General features: G+C 38.2%; 1 protein-coding gene across 1 annotated transcript in view; it reads left to right on the plus strand.

The window, feature by feature from the left end:
* Positions 1-15830, plus strand: part of CPE (carboxypeptidase E) — a 160908-nt gene that overhangs the window by 104221 nt on the left and 40857 nt on the right. Inside the window, exons 5-6 of the mRNA XM_010838668.1 lie at positions 3896-4092; positions 5757-5924. Coding sequence (XP_010836970.1) covers positions 3896-4092; positions 5757-5924 — 365 coding nt within the window. The remainder of the gene's footprint in view (positions 1-3895; positions 4093-5756; positions 5925-15830) is intronic.

Consider the following 15830-nt stretch of genomic DNA (forward strand, 5'->3'; position numbering starts at 1 on the left):
TTATTGCCATTTGCTTAATGTTTTGGATTTGTTTTTGTTCTTATCTCTTGTGGTTTGATTACCATCTTTATTTTTGTGTTTGCATTGCTTTTTCTTTTGTGTGTGTATATCTGTTGTAGCTTTGGGGTTTCCTGTTCCCATGAGGTTTTGATATAATAGTTTGAATGTGTAGAACCTCTGTCTATAGTTCTTCAGGCATTCTGTATATCAAATCTAATCCCTTCAATCTATTTGTTACTTCCACTGTATAATTGTAAAGGATTTGATTTAGGTCATACCTGAATGATCTAGTGGTTTTCCCCACTTTCTTTAAGTCTGAATTTTGCGATAAGGAGTTCATGATCTGAGCCACAGTCAGCGCCCAGTCCTGTTTTTGCTGACTGTATAGAGCTTCTCCATCTTTGGCTCCAAAGAATATAATCAATCTGATTTTGGTATTGACCATCTGGTGAAGTCCAAGGATAAAGTCGTCTCTTGCTACGACCAGTGTTTTCTCTTTGCAAAATTCTGTTAGCCTTTCCCCTGCTTCATTTTGTACTCCAAGGCCAAACTTGCCTGTTACTCCAGGTATTTCTTGATTTCTTACTTTTGTATTCTAATCCCCTATGATGAAAAGGACATCGTTTTTTTTTTGGTATTAATGCTAGAAGGTCTTGTAGGTCATCATAGAACTGTTCAACAGGGAAACAGTCAGAGTTCCAAAGAATAGCAAGGAGATATAAGAAAGTCTTCCAAAGTGATCAAGAAAAGAAATAGAGGAAAACAACAGAATGGGAAAGACTAGAGATCTCTTCAAGAAAATTAGATACCAAGGGAATATATCATGTACAGATGGGCACAATAAAGAACAGAAACTATTTGGACCTAATAGAAGCAGAAAATATTAAGAAAAGGTGGCAAGAATACACCAAAGAACTATACAAAAAAGATCTTCATGACCCAGATAACTATGATGGTGCGATTACTCACCTAGAGCCAGACATCCTGGAATGCAAACAAGTGGGCCTTAGGAAGCATCACTACAAACAAAGCTACTGGAGGTGATGGAATTCCAGTTGAGCTATTTAAAACCCTCAAAGATGATGCTTGAAAGTGCTGCACTCAATATACCAGCAAATTTGGAAAACTCAGCAGTGGCCACAGGACTGGAAAAGGTCAATTTTCCTTCCAATCCCAAAGAAAGGCAATGCTAAGGAATGTTCCAACTACCATGCAATTGTACTCTTCTCACACACTAGCAAAGTAATGCTCAAAATTCTCCAAGCTAGGTTTCAACAGTATGTGAACTGAGAACTTCCAGATGTTGAAGCTGGATTTAGAAAAGGCAGAAAAACCAGAGATCAAATTTCCAACATCCCTTTGGACCATAGACAAAGCAAGAGAGTCCAGAAAAACACCTGCTTCTGCTTTATTAATTACACCAAAGACTTTGACTGCGTGGATCACAACAAACTGTAGAAAATTCTTCAAGAGATGGGAATACAGACCACTTTACCTGCCTCCTGAGAAATTTGTATGCCAGTCAAGAAGCAACAGTTAAAATGGGACATGGAACAACAGACTGGTTCCAAATTGAGAAAGGGGGTATTTTGAGGCTGTATATTATCATCCTGCTTACTTAACTTGTATGCAGAGTGCATCATGCGAAATGCTGGGCTGGATGAAGCACACCCTGGAATCAAAATTGGTGGGAAAAATATCAATAACTTCAGATATGCAGATGACACCAATCTTATGGTAGAAAGCAAGAGGAACTAAAGAACCTCTTGATGAAAATGAAAGGGGAGCATGAAAAAAGCTGGCTTAAAACTCAACATTCAAAAGCAAATATCATGGCATCTGGTCCCATCACTTTATGACAAATAAGGAAACAATGGAAACAGTGAGAGACTTTATTTTCTTGGGCTCCAAAATCACTGCAGATGGTGACTGCAGCCATGAAATTGAAAGATGCTTGCTCCTTTGAAGAAAAGCTATGACAAACCTAGACAGTGTATTAAAAAGCAAAGACATTACTTCCAACAAAGGAAGTAATGTCCATCTAGTCAAAGCTATGGTTTTTCCAGTAGTCATATATGTATGTGAGAGTTGGACCATAAAGAAAGCTGAGTCCCAAAAAACTGATGCTTTTGAGCTGTGGCACTGTAGAAGACTCTTGAGAGTCCATTGGACTGCAAGAAGATCAAACCAGTCAAAAGTAAAGGAAATCAGCCCTGAATATTCACTGGAAAAACTGATGCTGAAGCTGAAGCTCCAATACTTTGGCCACTTGATGAGAAGAGCTGACTCATTGGAAAAGACATTGATCCTGGGAAAGATTGAAGACAGGAAGAGAAGGGGACAATAGAGGATGAGATGGTTGGATGGCATCATTAAGTCGATGGACATTAGTTTGTGCATGTTCTGGGAGGTGCTGAAGAACAAGGAAGCCTGTTGTGCTGCAGTCCGTGGAGTCACAAATAGTCGGACATGACAGAATGAACTGTACTGAACTGAATGTGTAGAATTATTTTTCCTTAGAATTGCTATTCTCTTTTCTGCCTAGAGAAGTCCTTTAGCATTTGTTGTAAAATTGGTCTGGTGATGCTGAGTTCTCTTAGCTTTTAGTTGTGTGTAAAGCTTTTTATGTCTCCATCAAATCTGAATGAGATTCTCACTGGGTAGAGTTTTCTTGGTTATATATTCTTCCCTTTCACACCTTTACATATATCATGACACTCCTTTCAGCTTGCATCATTTCTGCTGAGAATTAGTTGATGGCCTTATGGGAGTTTCCTTGTGAGTTATTTTTCATTTTTCCCTTGTTACTTTTAATATTTTTTCTTTGTCTTAGTTTTTGTCAATTTGATTAGTATGTGTCTCAATATGTTTCTCCTTGTGTTTATCCTGTGTGGGATTCTCTGTGCTTGCTGGACTTGGTTGACTGCTTCCTTTTCCATATTAGGGAAGTTTTCAGCTCTCATGACTTCAAATATTTTCTCATGTCCTCTCTCTCTTTTCTCCTTCTGGGACCCCTATAATGTGAATGTTGGTGGATTTAATGTTGTCCCAGAGGTCTCTTAAGCTAACTTCATTTCTTTTCATTCTTTTTTCTTTATTCTGTTCTTCAGTGTGATTTCCACCATTCTTTCTTCCAGGTCACTTATCTGCTCATTTGTCTCAGTTATTCTGCTATTGATTCCTTCTAGTATATTTTTCATTTCAGTTATTGTATTGTTCATCTCTCTTTGTTCTTTAGTTCTTCTGGGTCTTTGTTAACTTTTTCTTGCATCTTCTCAGTCTTTGCCTCCATTCTTTTTCCGAGATCCTGGATCATGTTCACTATAATTATTCTGAAAAAAAAATTTTTTTTTTGGGAAGTTTGCCTATTTCCACTTCATTTAGTTGATTTTCTGGGGATTTTATCTTGTTCCTTCATCTAGGACATAGTCCTCTGCATTTTCATTTTGTCTAACTTTCTGTGATTGTTGCTTTAATTTTGCAGGCTCTAGGATTGTAGCTCTTCTTGCTTATGCTATCTCTATCTTCATTTTCTTATAAGGGCAGTAGTCCTTCTGGGTTATGACCTCATTTAACCTTAATTACCTCATTAAGGGCCATATCTCCAGATACAATTACATTCAAACTTAGGATTTAGACTTTTGATTTTGGGGCTCAAAATTCAGTGTACAATAAGTGGGAGATTGGGAAGAGAGAACTCAAAAGATGGAAGGGAAATGTTAAGTATTTTGTGTTTAGATTAGATTTCTTAGACATCAACTGTGGAGGGCAAAGAAGTTTTATTCTTTGTGTAATAAGTTAGTAACTGTACAACTTTTTTTACACTGTGTGTTATTTGCCTTCTCTTTGGTATGATAGAAAAAAGTTTCTATATTATTTATTTTTGGGCTTTTAGGTGAGCCTGAATTTAAATACATTGGGAATATGCATGGCAATGAAGCTGTCGGACGGGAGCTGCTCATTTTTCTGGCCCAGTACCTGTGCAATGAGTACCAAAAAGGGAATGAGACAATTGTCCAGCTGATCCACAACACCCGAATCCACATCATGCCTTCCCTGAACCCTGATGGCTTTGAAAAGGCAGCATCTCAGGTGGGTGTGGGTCAGATCACAGCAGAGCATGAATTTTTTTTAAGGTTTGTACATATATACTTATAGTCAAGGAATATATGCTCACATGAAGCTTACAGAGAGTGCAAGGCTGAATATAAGTGATATGGTGTTCTGTTTCTGGGTAAGAAAAAAGTTCAGAAGGTAAGGAATGATGGGTGAGGGTTTCTTCCACAGGAATTCCAAATGAGAATTTTATAAGTCAATATTTAATTTTTTGGTTATTGTTGTTAAATGAATCATATTTATTCATTCATGTTTGTCACTAGGTAACTTTCTTTCTAAAAATCCAGAAGTTTGACAGCTATCTACTCCCATGTATTGAAGAGTGATGCCATTGCTGTTTCTAAATTATATATTATATTGCCATCTACTGAAATCAAGAAATAAGGATTTTTGGCTAGATAATGTTTTATGGATGCTTAATCCTATTCTTATCTATTGATATACATGATCCATAAAGTAAAAAAAAAATAAAAATTAAAAAAAAAAAACAGAACAAAGCCTTCCTAACATAAATAAAAAGCTAATTTAGTAAATTTTAACTGTTAGAGAAACTGGGTAGTAATTATGTTTTCATAATTATGTGTGCTCCCTTTTTGTTTGGACAGGAATGCAGGACATTTTATTTGTTGTTTTCTACAGTTTGAAATAATTTTTGTGTTTAATGGGAACATATTAAAGTATATATTTAGTTTGTTAATCTATAGCTAAGAATTTGTTTTCTACATTAAAAGTAAAAGATCCAATTACCATTTGACCTTGTAAAAAACCCAAACAGTGAATTTCTGTAAGTACAATGTTGATATAATTTCTAAAGTTATGAAGAGAAAAATTCTAGTATATTCTAGTACATACAGAATTAAATTACTGACTATTTTAAAGTGATATTTAGGACTGTCAGGATGGACAAAAAACTGTCATTGCTATTTTTTGTCTTATAGATTTCAATTCCTCACAGTCTAAGCTATCTGAACTTACCTGACTTTAAGAATATGTGCATTATCTCTGTGTTAGAGATTTAGTATTAATAGTAAAACAAAAATGGAATATAACTGAATATTCTAGAAATTTGTTAAGTTCCTGGATTATATCATTGGTGAAATGAAGTTTTTAGAATTAAGCAGAAAATTTTCAATTTACAAAGTTGAAACAAAAGTTACAGAGCTTACACTTTTTCATTAAGACTATAAGAGAGAGGTAATATGTAAATAATTCATGTTAAAGTCATTTTAAGTGCCCAACCTTCTTTAGTAATTTATTCTTTCAAATATTTGTAAGTAGATTGCTGTGGTTTTCAGAGACAGTGAGCATTTTACTTAAACAAAGTAAAGAGTAGTGTGCTGTGAGACATGCCATCTACATTAATAGCTAACATATATGCAGTTTGATGTTGAATATCTTGTGTATATAATTAACATTTAAAATATTGTTCATTGAGAATGTTTTGAAAATATCCATAAAAAATGCTTTAAACCCGATACTTTCATGTGTATATCAGTTAGATAATAAAATGCCACTGTAGGAGGATATTGTTGAAATGAATAGTCTTATAAATTATTTTAAAAGCCATTAATGAAGACTTTAAATAAATGATAACATTAACAATAAATAACTGATGATTTTCCTCTGATTTTTTTTTCTAGCTTGGTGAGCTGAAGGACTGGTTCGTGGGTCGAAGCAATGCCCAGGGAATAGATCTGAACCGGAACTTTCCCGACCTGGACAGAATAGTTTATATTAATGAGAAAGAAGGTGGTCCAAATAATCATCTATTGAAAAATCTGAAGAAAATTGTGGATCAAAACACAAAGGTAGAGAACATGTATGGTTTTCTTGGGTTCTGTTCCTCCAGCCTAAGGAAATACATCTGTTATCTTCATAACAATGAAGGATGCAGAAGTGTCATGAATGCTTGTATGGGACACTTCCTGTGGCTGTGAAAGTCAAGGCTGGGGGCCTGGGGCCTGGAAACTAGTCCTGCCACTAGAATTGGTCATGAATTTATGACATTGAATGTAACAATAAGGGAAGGAGGGAGGAACCCAGTTGTCTAGAAAGTGTTTTTGGCCTATTTAGGAGCCCTTTATCAGCACAAGGGCGCGCGGGAGCAGTGGGGCCATGCTGCGGGCCTGGGCCATGGCTGCCGCCGATGCTGAGGTGGTTCCGGCGAAGGGGGAGACCACAGAGGACTGCGGCCTGGGAGCTGAGCTGCCGAGGGAAGCTCCGTCAGTAAAGAATCTGCCTGCAGTGTAGGAGACCTGGGTTCGAACTCTGGGTTGGGAAGATCCCCTGAAGAAGGAAATGGCAACCCACTCCAGTATCCTTGCCAGGAAAATCTCATGGACTGCGGGCTGCAGTCCATGGGGTCGCAAAGAGTCAGGCACGACTGAGCGACTAACACTATCAGCACATTTGATTTGCTTCTCCTACAGCATTTTACACTGTTGACTTTTTCTTCTTTTCCAGAACTTTCTCCTGCTTTGCACAACTCTACTTTCTTCTACCTCTTCTAGTACCTTTTAAATCACTTCTGAGTTTCTTTCCCTGCTTCTTCTGCCTTGGCTTAAACACTGGCCTTTAGGGTCCCATCTGCTACCCTTATTTCTCTCCCTGGGTTTCTATCCTCTTCTGTACCTTCAGTGTGTTGTTGATCAGTCCCTTTATGTGGTGACATCTAGGGCCTCAAACTTAGCATGGCCAGAAATAAATTTTTTCCTGAGAAAACACTATTCTCTCATTTACTCGATTATCAAGACCTTGAATTTTCTGTCTGTCACCACTCCCTACACATGTTACCAGATCTTGGTGACACTCTCAGCCTCTCTCTTCTCTGAAAACTCAGGCCGTATGGTCTTCTGTTCTGATGAGGAAAGTAACCCCCATCCTTGTTTTGGGTTCAGCCTCTCCCAACTCCTTTCAGTCTTCTCAAATTCCTCCGGAGTGATTTTCATACAGAAATAAATGCTCTATTGGTTAAAAACTCTAAACTTGTCAGGTCTCCATTGCTCCAAAGAATAAAGTAAAAACTCAAAATGTGAGGCCACTGTGATGATTTAGTGTGAAGATTCTGGAGGCAGCCAGCTTGGTTCAAATGTTGGTTCTGTCCTTGCTGTATGAGTTTTACAAAGTTATTTAACCACTGTGTGCTTCTTTGTCTTCATTTGAAATATGGAGATAATTGTAGTATCTATTGCATAGAGTATCTATGCATTTGAGAGGATTGAGTGAGTTAGTACATATGAAGGGCTTGAGGCCAGGATCTAGAATTCTTACTACTGTGTCGGCATTGTTTCTCAGTGCTTTATTATGGACCACAGGGTCAAATGGACACACACCCACCCACTAAACATTGAGTTTGAAGCTTATACTGTTGGAATGCTGTTTTTAGTTCCATGGAGGGGAGGTGAGCCCATTGTGGAGGAATGGCGAGGACTACTGGTCCCTCTGCCTCTTGTGTCTTTCCTGGCAATTCCACTCTTACTTATCAACTTCTTCTAGTACCTTTCTAAGTGAGAAATTGGAAAGGACAGCCATATTATTATAGCTCCAGGACCATTCAAATTTCCCTTGGCCCCTAGCAGCTGCCAGCTCAGCCACTCCTTAATCTGGCTTTGATATGCCATGTACTCCTTAAATGTACCATCTTCTAATAACTTTATATCTTCATATGTGTGCTTATTCCAGCTGTTCACAGTGCTTTTCACTTCCCTTCCATATCACCTCCTCTGTGAAGCCTTTCTCTGCTCTTCCAGACATTCTGTTAAGCCTGCCTTTATGTTCTTTATATATACTTCCAGCCTGGTGTTTATAGTTATATAGAACTTTATATATGTCATATATATGTCATATGACATATGTCATATGTCATACTATTTGTTTATATAGCTGTTTTTCTTTTTGATTTTAGATTTCAGTCCCTTGATTACAGGAATTAGAATTCCTATTTTAATCTAACATATAGTAGGCTTAAAGCCTATTATGAATGAGTTCAATCCAGCCTGGCAAGCATATCACAACATCTGAAAACCGGCTGCTGGAGCTCCAGACATGCACTCAGCACATGGCTGGGATACTTGTTAGAAGATCCAGGAGAAAGAGTCTCAGATTATTTGTATAAAATTCTTAAAATTTTTCTGTCTATATTTAGAATTCATCCTAGAAACCTGGACTGAGTCTATAAATGGGGATCAGTCTTTGAAAGGGCTGCCTGGGGCCAAGGATTTTGGCAGAACATGATAAATGGGTGACTTAAACACTCTTGCCTCTGAGTCACAGGTCTTCATTTTTTCTGCTCCTAAACCAATTTTCCTGGGAGAAGGGAAGGCTAGAAAAGAAAAGGTCAGGGGTAATCAGAAGGGAAAAGAGGATAGTCCTGTGTGACATGGCATAAGACAGAAATGAAAAATTGTTCTGAAAGCTTAGTGTGGCTATCTTCCCAAATTTTCCCCATTGCCCATGCTGTCTGTTACAACTAAGAAATGAGAGCATCTTCTTCTGTGAGAGCATTAAAATCACAACTAGCTGTTGAATGACCATCAATAGGAGGACACTGGAACCCACCACAAAAGGATACTCCACATCTAAAGACAAAGAAGAGACCACAGAGAAATGATAGAAGGGGTGCAATCATGATAAAATCAAATTCCATACCTGCTGGTGGATGACCTGCAAACTGGAGAACAATAATACCAAAGAAGTTCTCTCACTGTTGTGAAGATTCTGAACCCCACATCAGGCTTCCCTGCCTGGGGATCCAACAAAGGGACTAGGAATTCCCAAGGAACTTGACCTTGAGGGCCAGTAGGATTTGACTATAGGACTTCCACAGGACTGGGGGAAACAGAAACTTCAGTTTTGGAGGGCACAAATAAAAATCCTGTGCACACCAAGACCCAGAGGAAAGGAACAGTGACTTCACAGAAGGCTGAACCAAAATGAAGGGTTTCCTGTGGAGGTGTGGGTCAGCAGGGGCTCACCACAGGGACTAGGACACTGGCAGCAGTAGTCTGGGATGGTCTTCCTTGATGAAAGCCCTCTTGGAGGTCACCATTAACTCTACCATAGAGCCCATAGACCCCAGGGCTGGGTGGCTCAGGCCAAACAACTATCAGGGAGGGAGTGCAACCACACCCATAAGCAGATAATTGGATTAAAGCTTTACTGAGCAAGGCCCTGCCCACCAGAGCAAGACCCAGTTTTTCCCACTACCAGTCCCTCCCATCAGGAACCATACACAAGCCTCTTAGCCTCTTCCATCAGAGGGCATACAGAAGAAGCAAGAAGAACCACAGTCTCATAGCAGCTAAAACAAAAACCACATTACAGAAAGCTAATCATGATAGAAAAGGCAGAGGAACCAGAGACCAAATTGCCAACATCCGCTGGATCATGGAAACAGTAAGAGAGTTCCAGAAAAACATCTATTTCTGCTTTATTGACTATGCCAAAGCCTTTGACTGTGTGGATCACAATAAACTGTGGAAAATTCTGAAAGAGATGGAAATGCCAGACCACCTGACCTGTCTCTTGAGAAACCTATATGCAGGTCAGGAAGCAACAATTAGAACTGGACATGGAACAACAGACTGGTTCCAAATAGGAAAAGGAGTACATCAAGGCTGTATATTGTCACCCTGCTTATTTAACTTATATACAGAGTACATCATGAGAAACACTGGACTGGAAGAAGCACAAGCTGGAATCAAGATTGCTTGGAGAAACATCAATAACCTCAGATATGCAGATGACACCACCCTTATGGCAGAAAGTGAAGAGCAACTAAAAAGCCTCTTGATGAAAGTGAAAGAGGAGAGTGAAAAAGTTGGCTTAAAGCTCCACATTCAGAAAACAAAGATCATGGCATCTGGTCCTGTCACTTCATGGGAAATAGATGGGGAAACAGTGGAAACAGTGTCAGACTTTATTTGGAGGGGCTCCAAAATCACTACAGATGGTGACTGCAGCCATGAGATTAAAAGACGCTTAATCCTTGGAAGAAAAGTTATGACCAACCTAGATAGTATATTCAAAAGCAGAGACATTACTTTGCCAACAACGGTCCATCTAGTCAAGGCTATGGTTTTTCCAGTGGTCATGTATGGTAGTGAGAGTTGGACTATGAAGAAAGCTGAGAGCCGAAGAACTGATGCTTTTGAACTGTGGTGTGGGAGAAGACTCTTGAGAGTCCCTTGGACTTCAAGGAGATCCAACCAGTCCATTCTAAAGGAGATCAGTCATGGGTATTCTTTGGAAGGAATGATGCTAAAGCTGAAACTCCAGTACTTAGGCCACCTCATGCGAAGAGCTGACTCATTGGAAAAGACTCTGATGCTGGGATGGATTGGGGGCAGGAGGAAAAGGGGATGACAGAGGATGAGATGGCTGGATGGCATCACCAACTCAATAGATGTGAGTGTGAGTGAACTCCGGGAGTTGGTGATGGACAGGAAGGCCTGGTGTGCTGCAATTCACAGGGTCACAAATAGCTGGACATGACTGAGTGACTGAACTTAACTGAACTGAACTGAATCATGATGAAAAAGCAGAAAGTTATGTCCCAGATGAAGGGAGAAGATAAAACCCCAGAAAAATAACTAACTGAAGTGGGGACAGGCAACCTTCCAGAGAAACAATTCAGAGTAATGAATAATGAAGATGGTCTAGGATCTTGGGAAAACAATGGAGAAGATGTGAAGGAAGCAATAACAGAATAACTGAGGCAGAAAGATAAATGACCTTGGGGACAAAATGGTGGAAATCACTGCCACAGAACAGAATATAGAAAAAAGAATGAAAAGAAATGAAGACAGCCTGAGAGACCTATGGGACAATATTAAATGCAGCAATGTTTGCATTACAGAAGTCCCAAAAGGAGAAGAGAGAGAGAAAGGTCCTGAGAATATATTTGAAGACATAATAACTGAAAACTTCCCTACCATAGGGAAGGAACTAGTCAACCAAGTCCAGGAAACACAGAGAGTCCCAGGCAGGATAAACCCATGGAGGAACACATCAAAGCACATAGTGATCAAATTAACAAAAATTAAAGACAAAGATAACATATTGAAAGCAACAAGGGAAAAACAACAAATAACGTAAAGGAACTCACATCAGGCTGATTTCTCAACAGAAACTCTACAAGCCAGAGGAAATGGCATGATACATTTAAACTGATGAAAGGGAAGAACCTACAACCAAGAATACTCTACCCAGCAAAACTCTCCTTCAGAGTTGATAGAGAAATCAAAAACTTTCCAGACAAGCAAAGGTTAAGAGAATGAGGCACCACCAGACCAACTTGAAAACAAATGCTAAAGGAACTTCTCTGGGCAGGAAACACAAGAGAAGGAAAAGACCTACAGAAAATAAACCCCAAACAATTAATAAAATGGCAACAGTATCATGTATATTAATAATTACTTTAAATGTAAATGGGTTAAATGCACCAGCCAAAAAACATAGATTGACTAGGTGGATGAAAACATGTGCATGTGTGCACTTCCACTTACCACATCACTCTACTTGACCCCAAAATTGTATGTAATTATTTTACATTGTTAAGTTAATCATGTTACTATTATGGCTTGCAATTGTAATTATCTTTTACTTTTTGTCTATTGCTTATGAAAACTGATAAACATCTTATACTATTGTATAAAAAAAAGAAACTAAGCAACGAGAAAAAGAATTCTTGTTACCAATCATAGAACAATCATGAAATAAACTCATGTTGACAGGATATTAGATTAACAGTTTTAGTGAAAATGCTGTCATTTTCAGCCAGCACTGCCATCCTTTTCCCCAATGGAACCTATATAATATTTCTGTAAGCTTTATATTAGATATTTTCATATATCTAGTTTAAGAAATACTTTAAAAAGATGCATGTTCATGAAACTTAAAAAAAATTAGAGCTTTTATTTTAAAAAGTCTCTTTGCCAATACCTTTCCTGGGTATTATAAAGGTAATAAAAAGAGAAACATATAAAAATTAAGTTTTGAACTCTTTTCAGGAACAGAAGCAAGATTTGTTTATATTTTACTAAATCTTCAGTAAATCGGCTTAAATCATGGATGATATTGCCCATGTCTGCCTTATCTCCTTTTTCCATCTTTGTCAATTAGGCTTAGACAGTGTTTTGATATGGCCCAGTACAAGATAAATAGTAGGCATTTCATTAATGTTATTACACATCACCCCTTTCTCACTTCACTCTTAGCCTTTTAATGCTTTGTAGGTATGTCCAGTTCAGTTCAGTCTCTCAGTTATGTCCAACTCTTTGCAATGCCATGGCATGAAGCACTCCAGGTCTCCCTGTACATCACCATCTCCCGGAGTTTACTCAAACTCATGTCCATTGGGTCAGTGATGCCATCCAACCATTTCATCCTCTGTCGTCCCCTTCTCCTCCTGCCGTCAATCTTTCCCAGCATCAGGGTCTTTTCAAATAAATCAGATCTTCCCATCAGGTGGCCAAAGTATTGGAGTTTCAGCTTCAACATCAGTCCTTCCAGTGAACATTCAGGACTGATTTCCTTTAGGATAGACTGGTTGGGTCTCCTTGCAGTCCAAGGACTGTCAGGAGTCTTCTCCAGCACCACAGTTCAAAAGCATCAGTTCTTCAGTGCTCAGCTTTCTTTACGGTCCAACTCTCACATCCATACATGACCAATGGAAAAACCATAGCCTTGACTAGACAGATCTTTGTTGGCAAAGTCATGTCTCTGCTTTTGAATATGCTATCTAGGTTGGTCATAACTTTCCTTACAAGGAGTAAACGTCTTTTAATTTCATGGCTTCGGTCACCATCTGCAGTGATTTTGGAGCCCCAAAAAATGAAGTCTCTCACTGTTTCCACTGTCTCCCCATCTATTTGCCATGAAGTGATGGGACTGCATGCCATGATCTTCGTTTTCTGAATGTTGAGCTTTAAGCCAACTTTTTCACTCTCCTCTTTCACTTTCATGAAGAGGCTCTTTAGTTCTTCACTTTCTGCCATAACGGTGGTGTCATCTGCATATCTGAGGTTATTGATATTTCTCCCAGAAATCTTGATTCCAGCTTGTTCTTCCTCCAGCCCAGCATTTCTCATGATGTATATAAGTTAAATAAGCGGGATGATGATATACAGCTCTGAGGTACTCCTTTCCCAATTTGGAACCAGTCTGTTGTTCCATGTCCAGTTCTAACTGTTCCTTCCTGAACTGCATACAGATTTCTCAGGAGGCAGGTCAGGTGGTCTGGTATTCCCATCTCTTTCAGAATTTTCCACAGTTTATTGTGATCCAGACAGTCAAAGGCTTTGACATAATCAATAAAGCAGAAGTAAATGTTTTTCTGGAACTCTCTTGCTTTTTTGATGATCCAGCAGATGTTGGCAGTTTGATCTCTGGTTCCTCTGCGTTTTCTAAAATGAGCTTGAACATCTGGAAGTTCATGGTTTGGTTCACATACTGTTGAAACCTGGCTTAGAAAATTTTGAGCATTACTTTACTAGCATGTGAGATGAGTGCAATTGTGTGGTAGTTTAAGCATTCTTTGGCATTGCCTTTCTTAAGGATTGGACTGAAAGCTGACCTTTTCCAGTCCTGTGGCCACTGCTGAGTTTTTCCAATTTGCTGGCATACTGAGTGCAGCACTTTCACAGCATCATCTTTTAGGATTTGAAATAGCTCAAATGTAGGTATGTAGGTTCTGTGTTTATATATATCTATAGATATAGATAGGTATGGATACAGATACATACCTATAGATATAATTAATTTATAACATTATTTAATTTGAAGCATACAACATATTGATTTGATATTTGTATATATTGTGAGATGATTGTATAACAATCTAGTTAACATTTATCACCATACATAGTTACACTTTTTTTTTCTTGTTTGTAATGAGAACTTTTAAGATATTTTCTCTTAGCAACTTTCAAGTATACAATACAGTATTATTAACTATATTATCCATGCTACACATTACATGTCTAGGATTTATTTTATAATCCAAAGTTTTTAATTTGCTTCTGGCAACCATCAGTCTCTTCTCTGTATCATTAGAAGGTGAAAGTTGCTTAGTCAGGTCTCACTCTTTGTGACCCCATGGACTATACAGCCCATGGAATTCTCCAGGCCAGAATATTGGAGCGGGTAGACTTTCCTTTCCCCAGGGGATTGTCCCAACCCAGGGGTCGAATCCAGATCTCCTGCATTGCAGGCGGATTCTTTGCCAACTGAGCTATGAGGGAAGATGCTGTATCATTAGAGTGGTAGATGCTGTATCATTAGAGTGGTTTTAAAACTATAGAGTTGTAGGAATGAAGGATTAAAAAGGCAGATTCTTTATTTACAGTAGTCAAGATATGGAAGCAACAGATACTAGATAAAGAAGCACACACACACATACACACATAATGGAAAACTACTCAACCATAAAAAAGAGTAAAATGTTGCCATTTACAACAACATGGATGGATATGGACAGTATTAAGTGGACTAAATCAGGCATAGATAGATAAATACTGTATGGTATCACCTATTTGTGAAATCTAAAATATAAAACAGACTAGTGACTATAAGAAAAAGGAGGAGACTCACAGATATAGAGAACTAGTGGTTACCAGTGTGGAGGGGGAGGGGGAAGGGGAAGAGATAGATAGGGGTAGGGGATTACGAGGGTCAAACTACTATGAATAAAATAAATAAGCCACACGGATATATTGTACAGCACAGGGAATATAGCCAGTATTTTATAATAACTATAAATGGAATATAACCTTTAAAAATTGAAAATCACTATGCTGTATACCTGAAACTCATGTAATATTGTACATCAACTATATGTCAATTAAAAAATTCAGATTCCTGTGAATGTTGAATCAGGAAGTCTGGGGTATATATGCAATGGGGTTGAGTTATGGAAAGGAACATACATTTTTACCAAGTCCTCCAGATGCTCTCTTTGCTCTTCTGAACCTCTCTGAGCACAGGGTCCCTTCTGTTCCTGGAGTTCCTCCTGCTGAATCATTTCTCATCTGCCCTCGAGGTCTTCAGTCTGGTTATGTCCACCATTGTCTAGGCTCAGTATATGGGCCTTGGCTTGGATTGCATCCAAACAATGATTACATCAAATAATTATATTAAATACTTGCCTTTAGTGGCTAGAGTTGTGAAGAATATAGAATAAACATGGCTTTGATATATTTTAAGAGCCAAGCTATATAATTATAGAGCATAACATTTGAACTATAGTTATAGTCTCTCAATGAAAGTTTAAAAAATAGGTTATATTTGGCTTTAGATTCTGTTAAGGACTGGCTTAACCAGCCCCATTTAGGGGTGCTCCAAAGCCATCTCTATGGATTAGTTAAATATGTGATTACAGTACTGAGGATAGTTCAGCATTTAGTCAGCCTAAAAGACTCTATTAATAGTCAAAGAGAAATTAAGTTTAACTGATCAAATTGTGAAGTTTGTTTGTTTTTGAACATTTAGTAACATGAACAGTGTATACAGTATATGTAAGAAATAGTCTCTGTATAGGAACTAACAGTAGGCAAAAATCTAGTAGTCACATACTATTTTGTGTACTCAGGACTGTATTATTTTTTCTTTTTCTCTTTTTAAAAAGCAGGTTTATTAACATATGATTTACATAACATAGAACTCACCCATGTGAAGTATATAATCCAGTGGATTTTAGATATTCTGTCCCTAAGAAC

This window comes from Bison bison, unplaced genomic scaffold (assembly GCF_000754665.1).
Source record: "Bison bison bison isolate TAMUID 2011002044 unplaced genomic scaffold, Bison_UMD1.0 scf7180017864103, whole genome shotgun sequence".
In the NCBI taxonomy this organism is placed as follows: domain Eukaryota; kingdom Metazoa; phylum Chordata; class Mammalia; order Artiodactyla; family Bovidae; genus Bison; species Bison bison.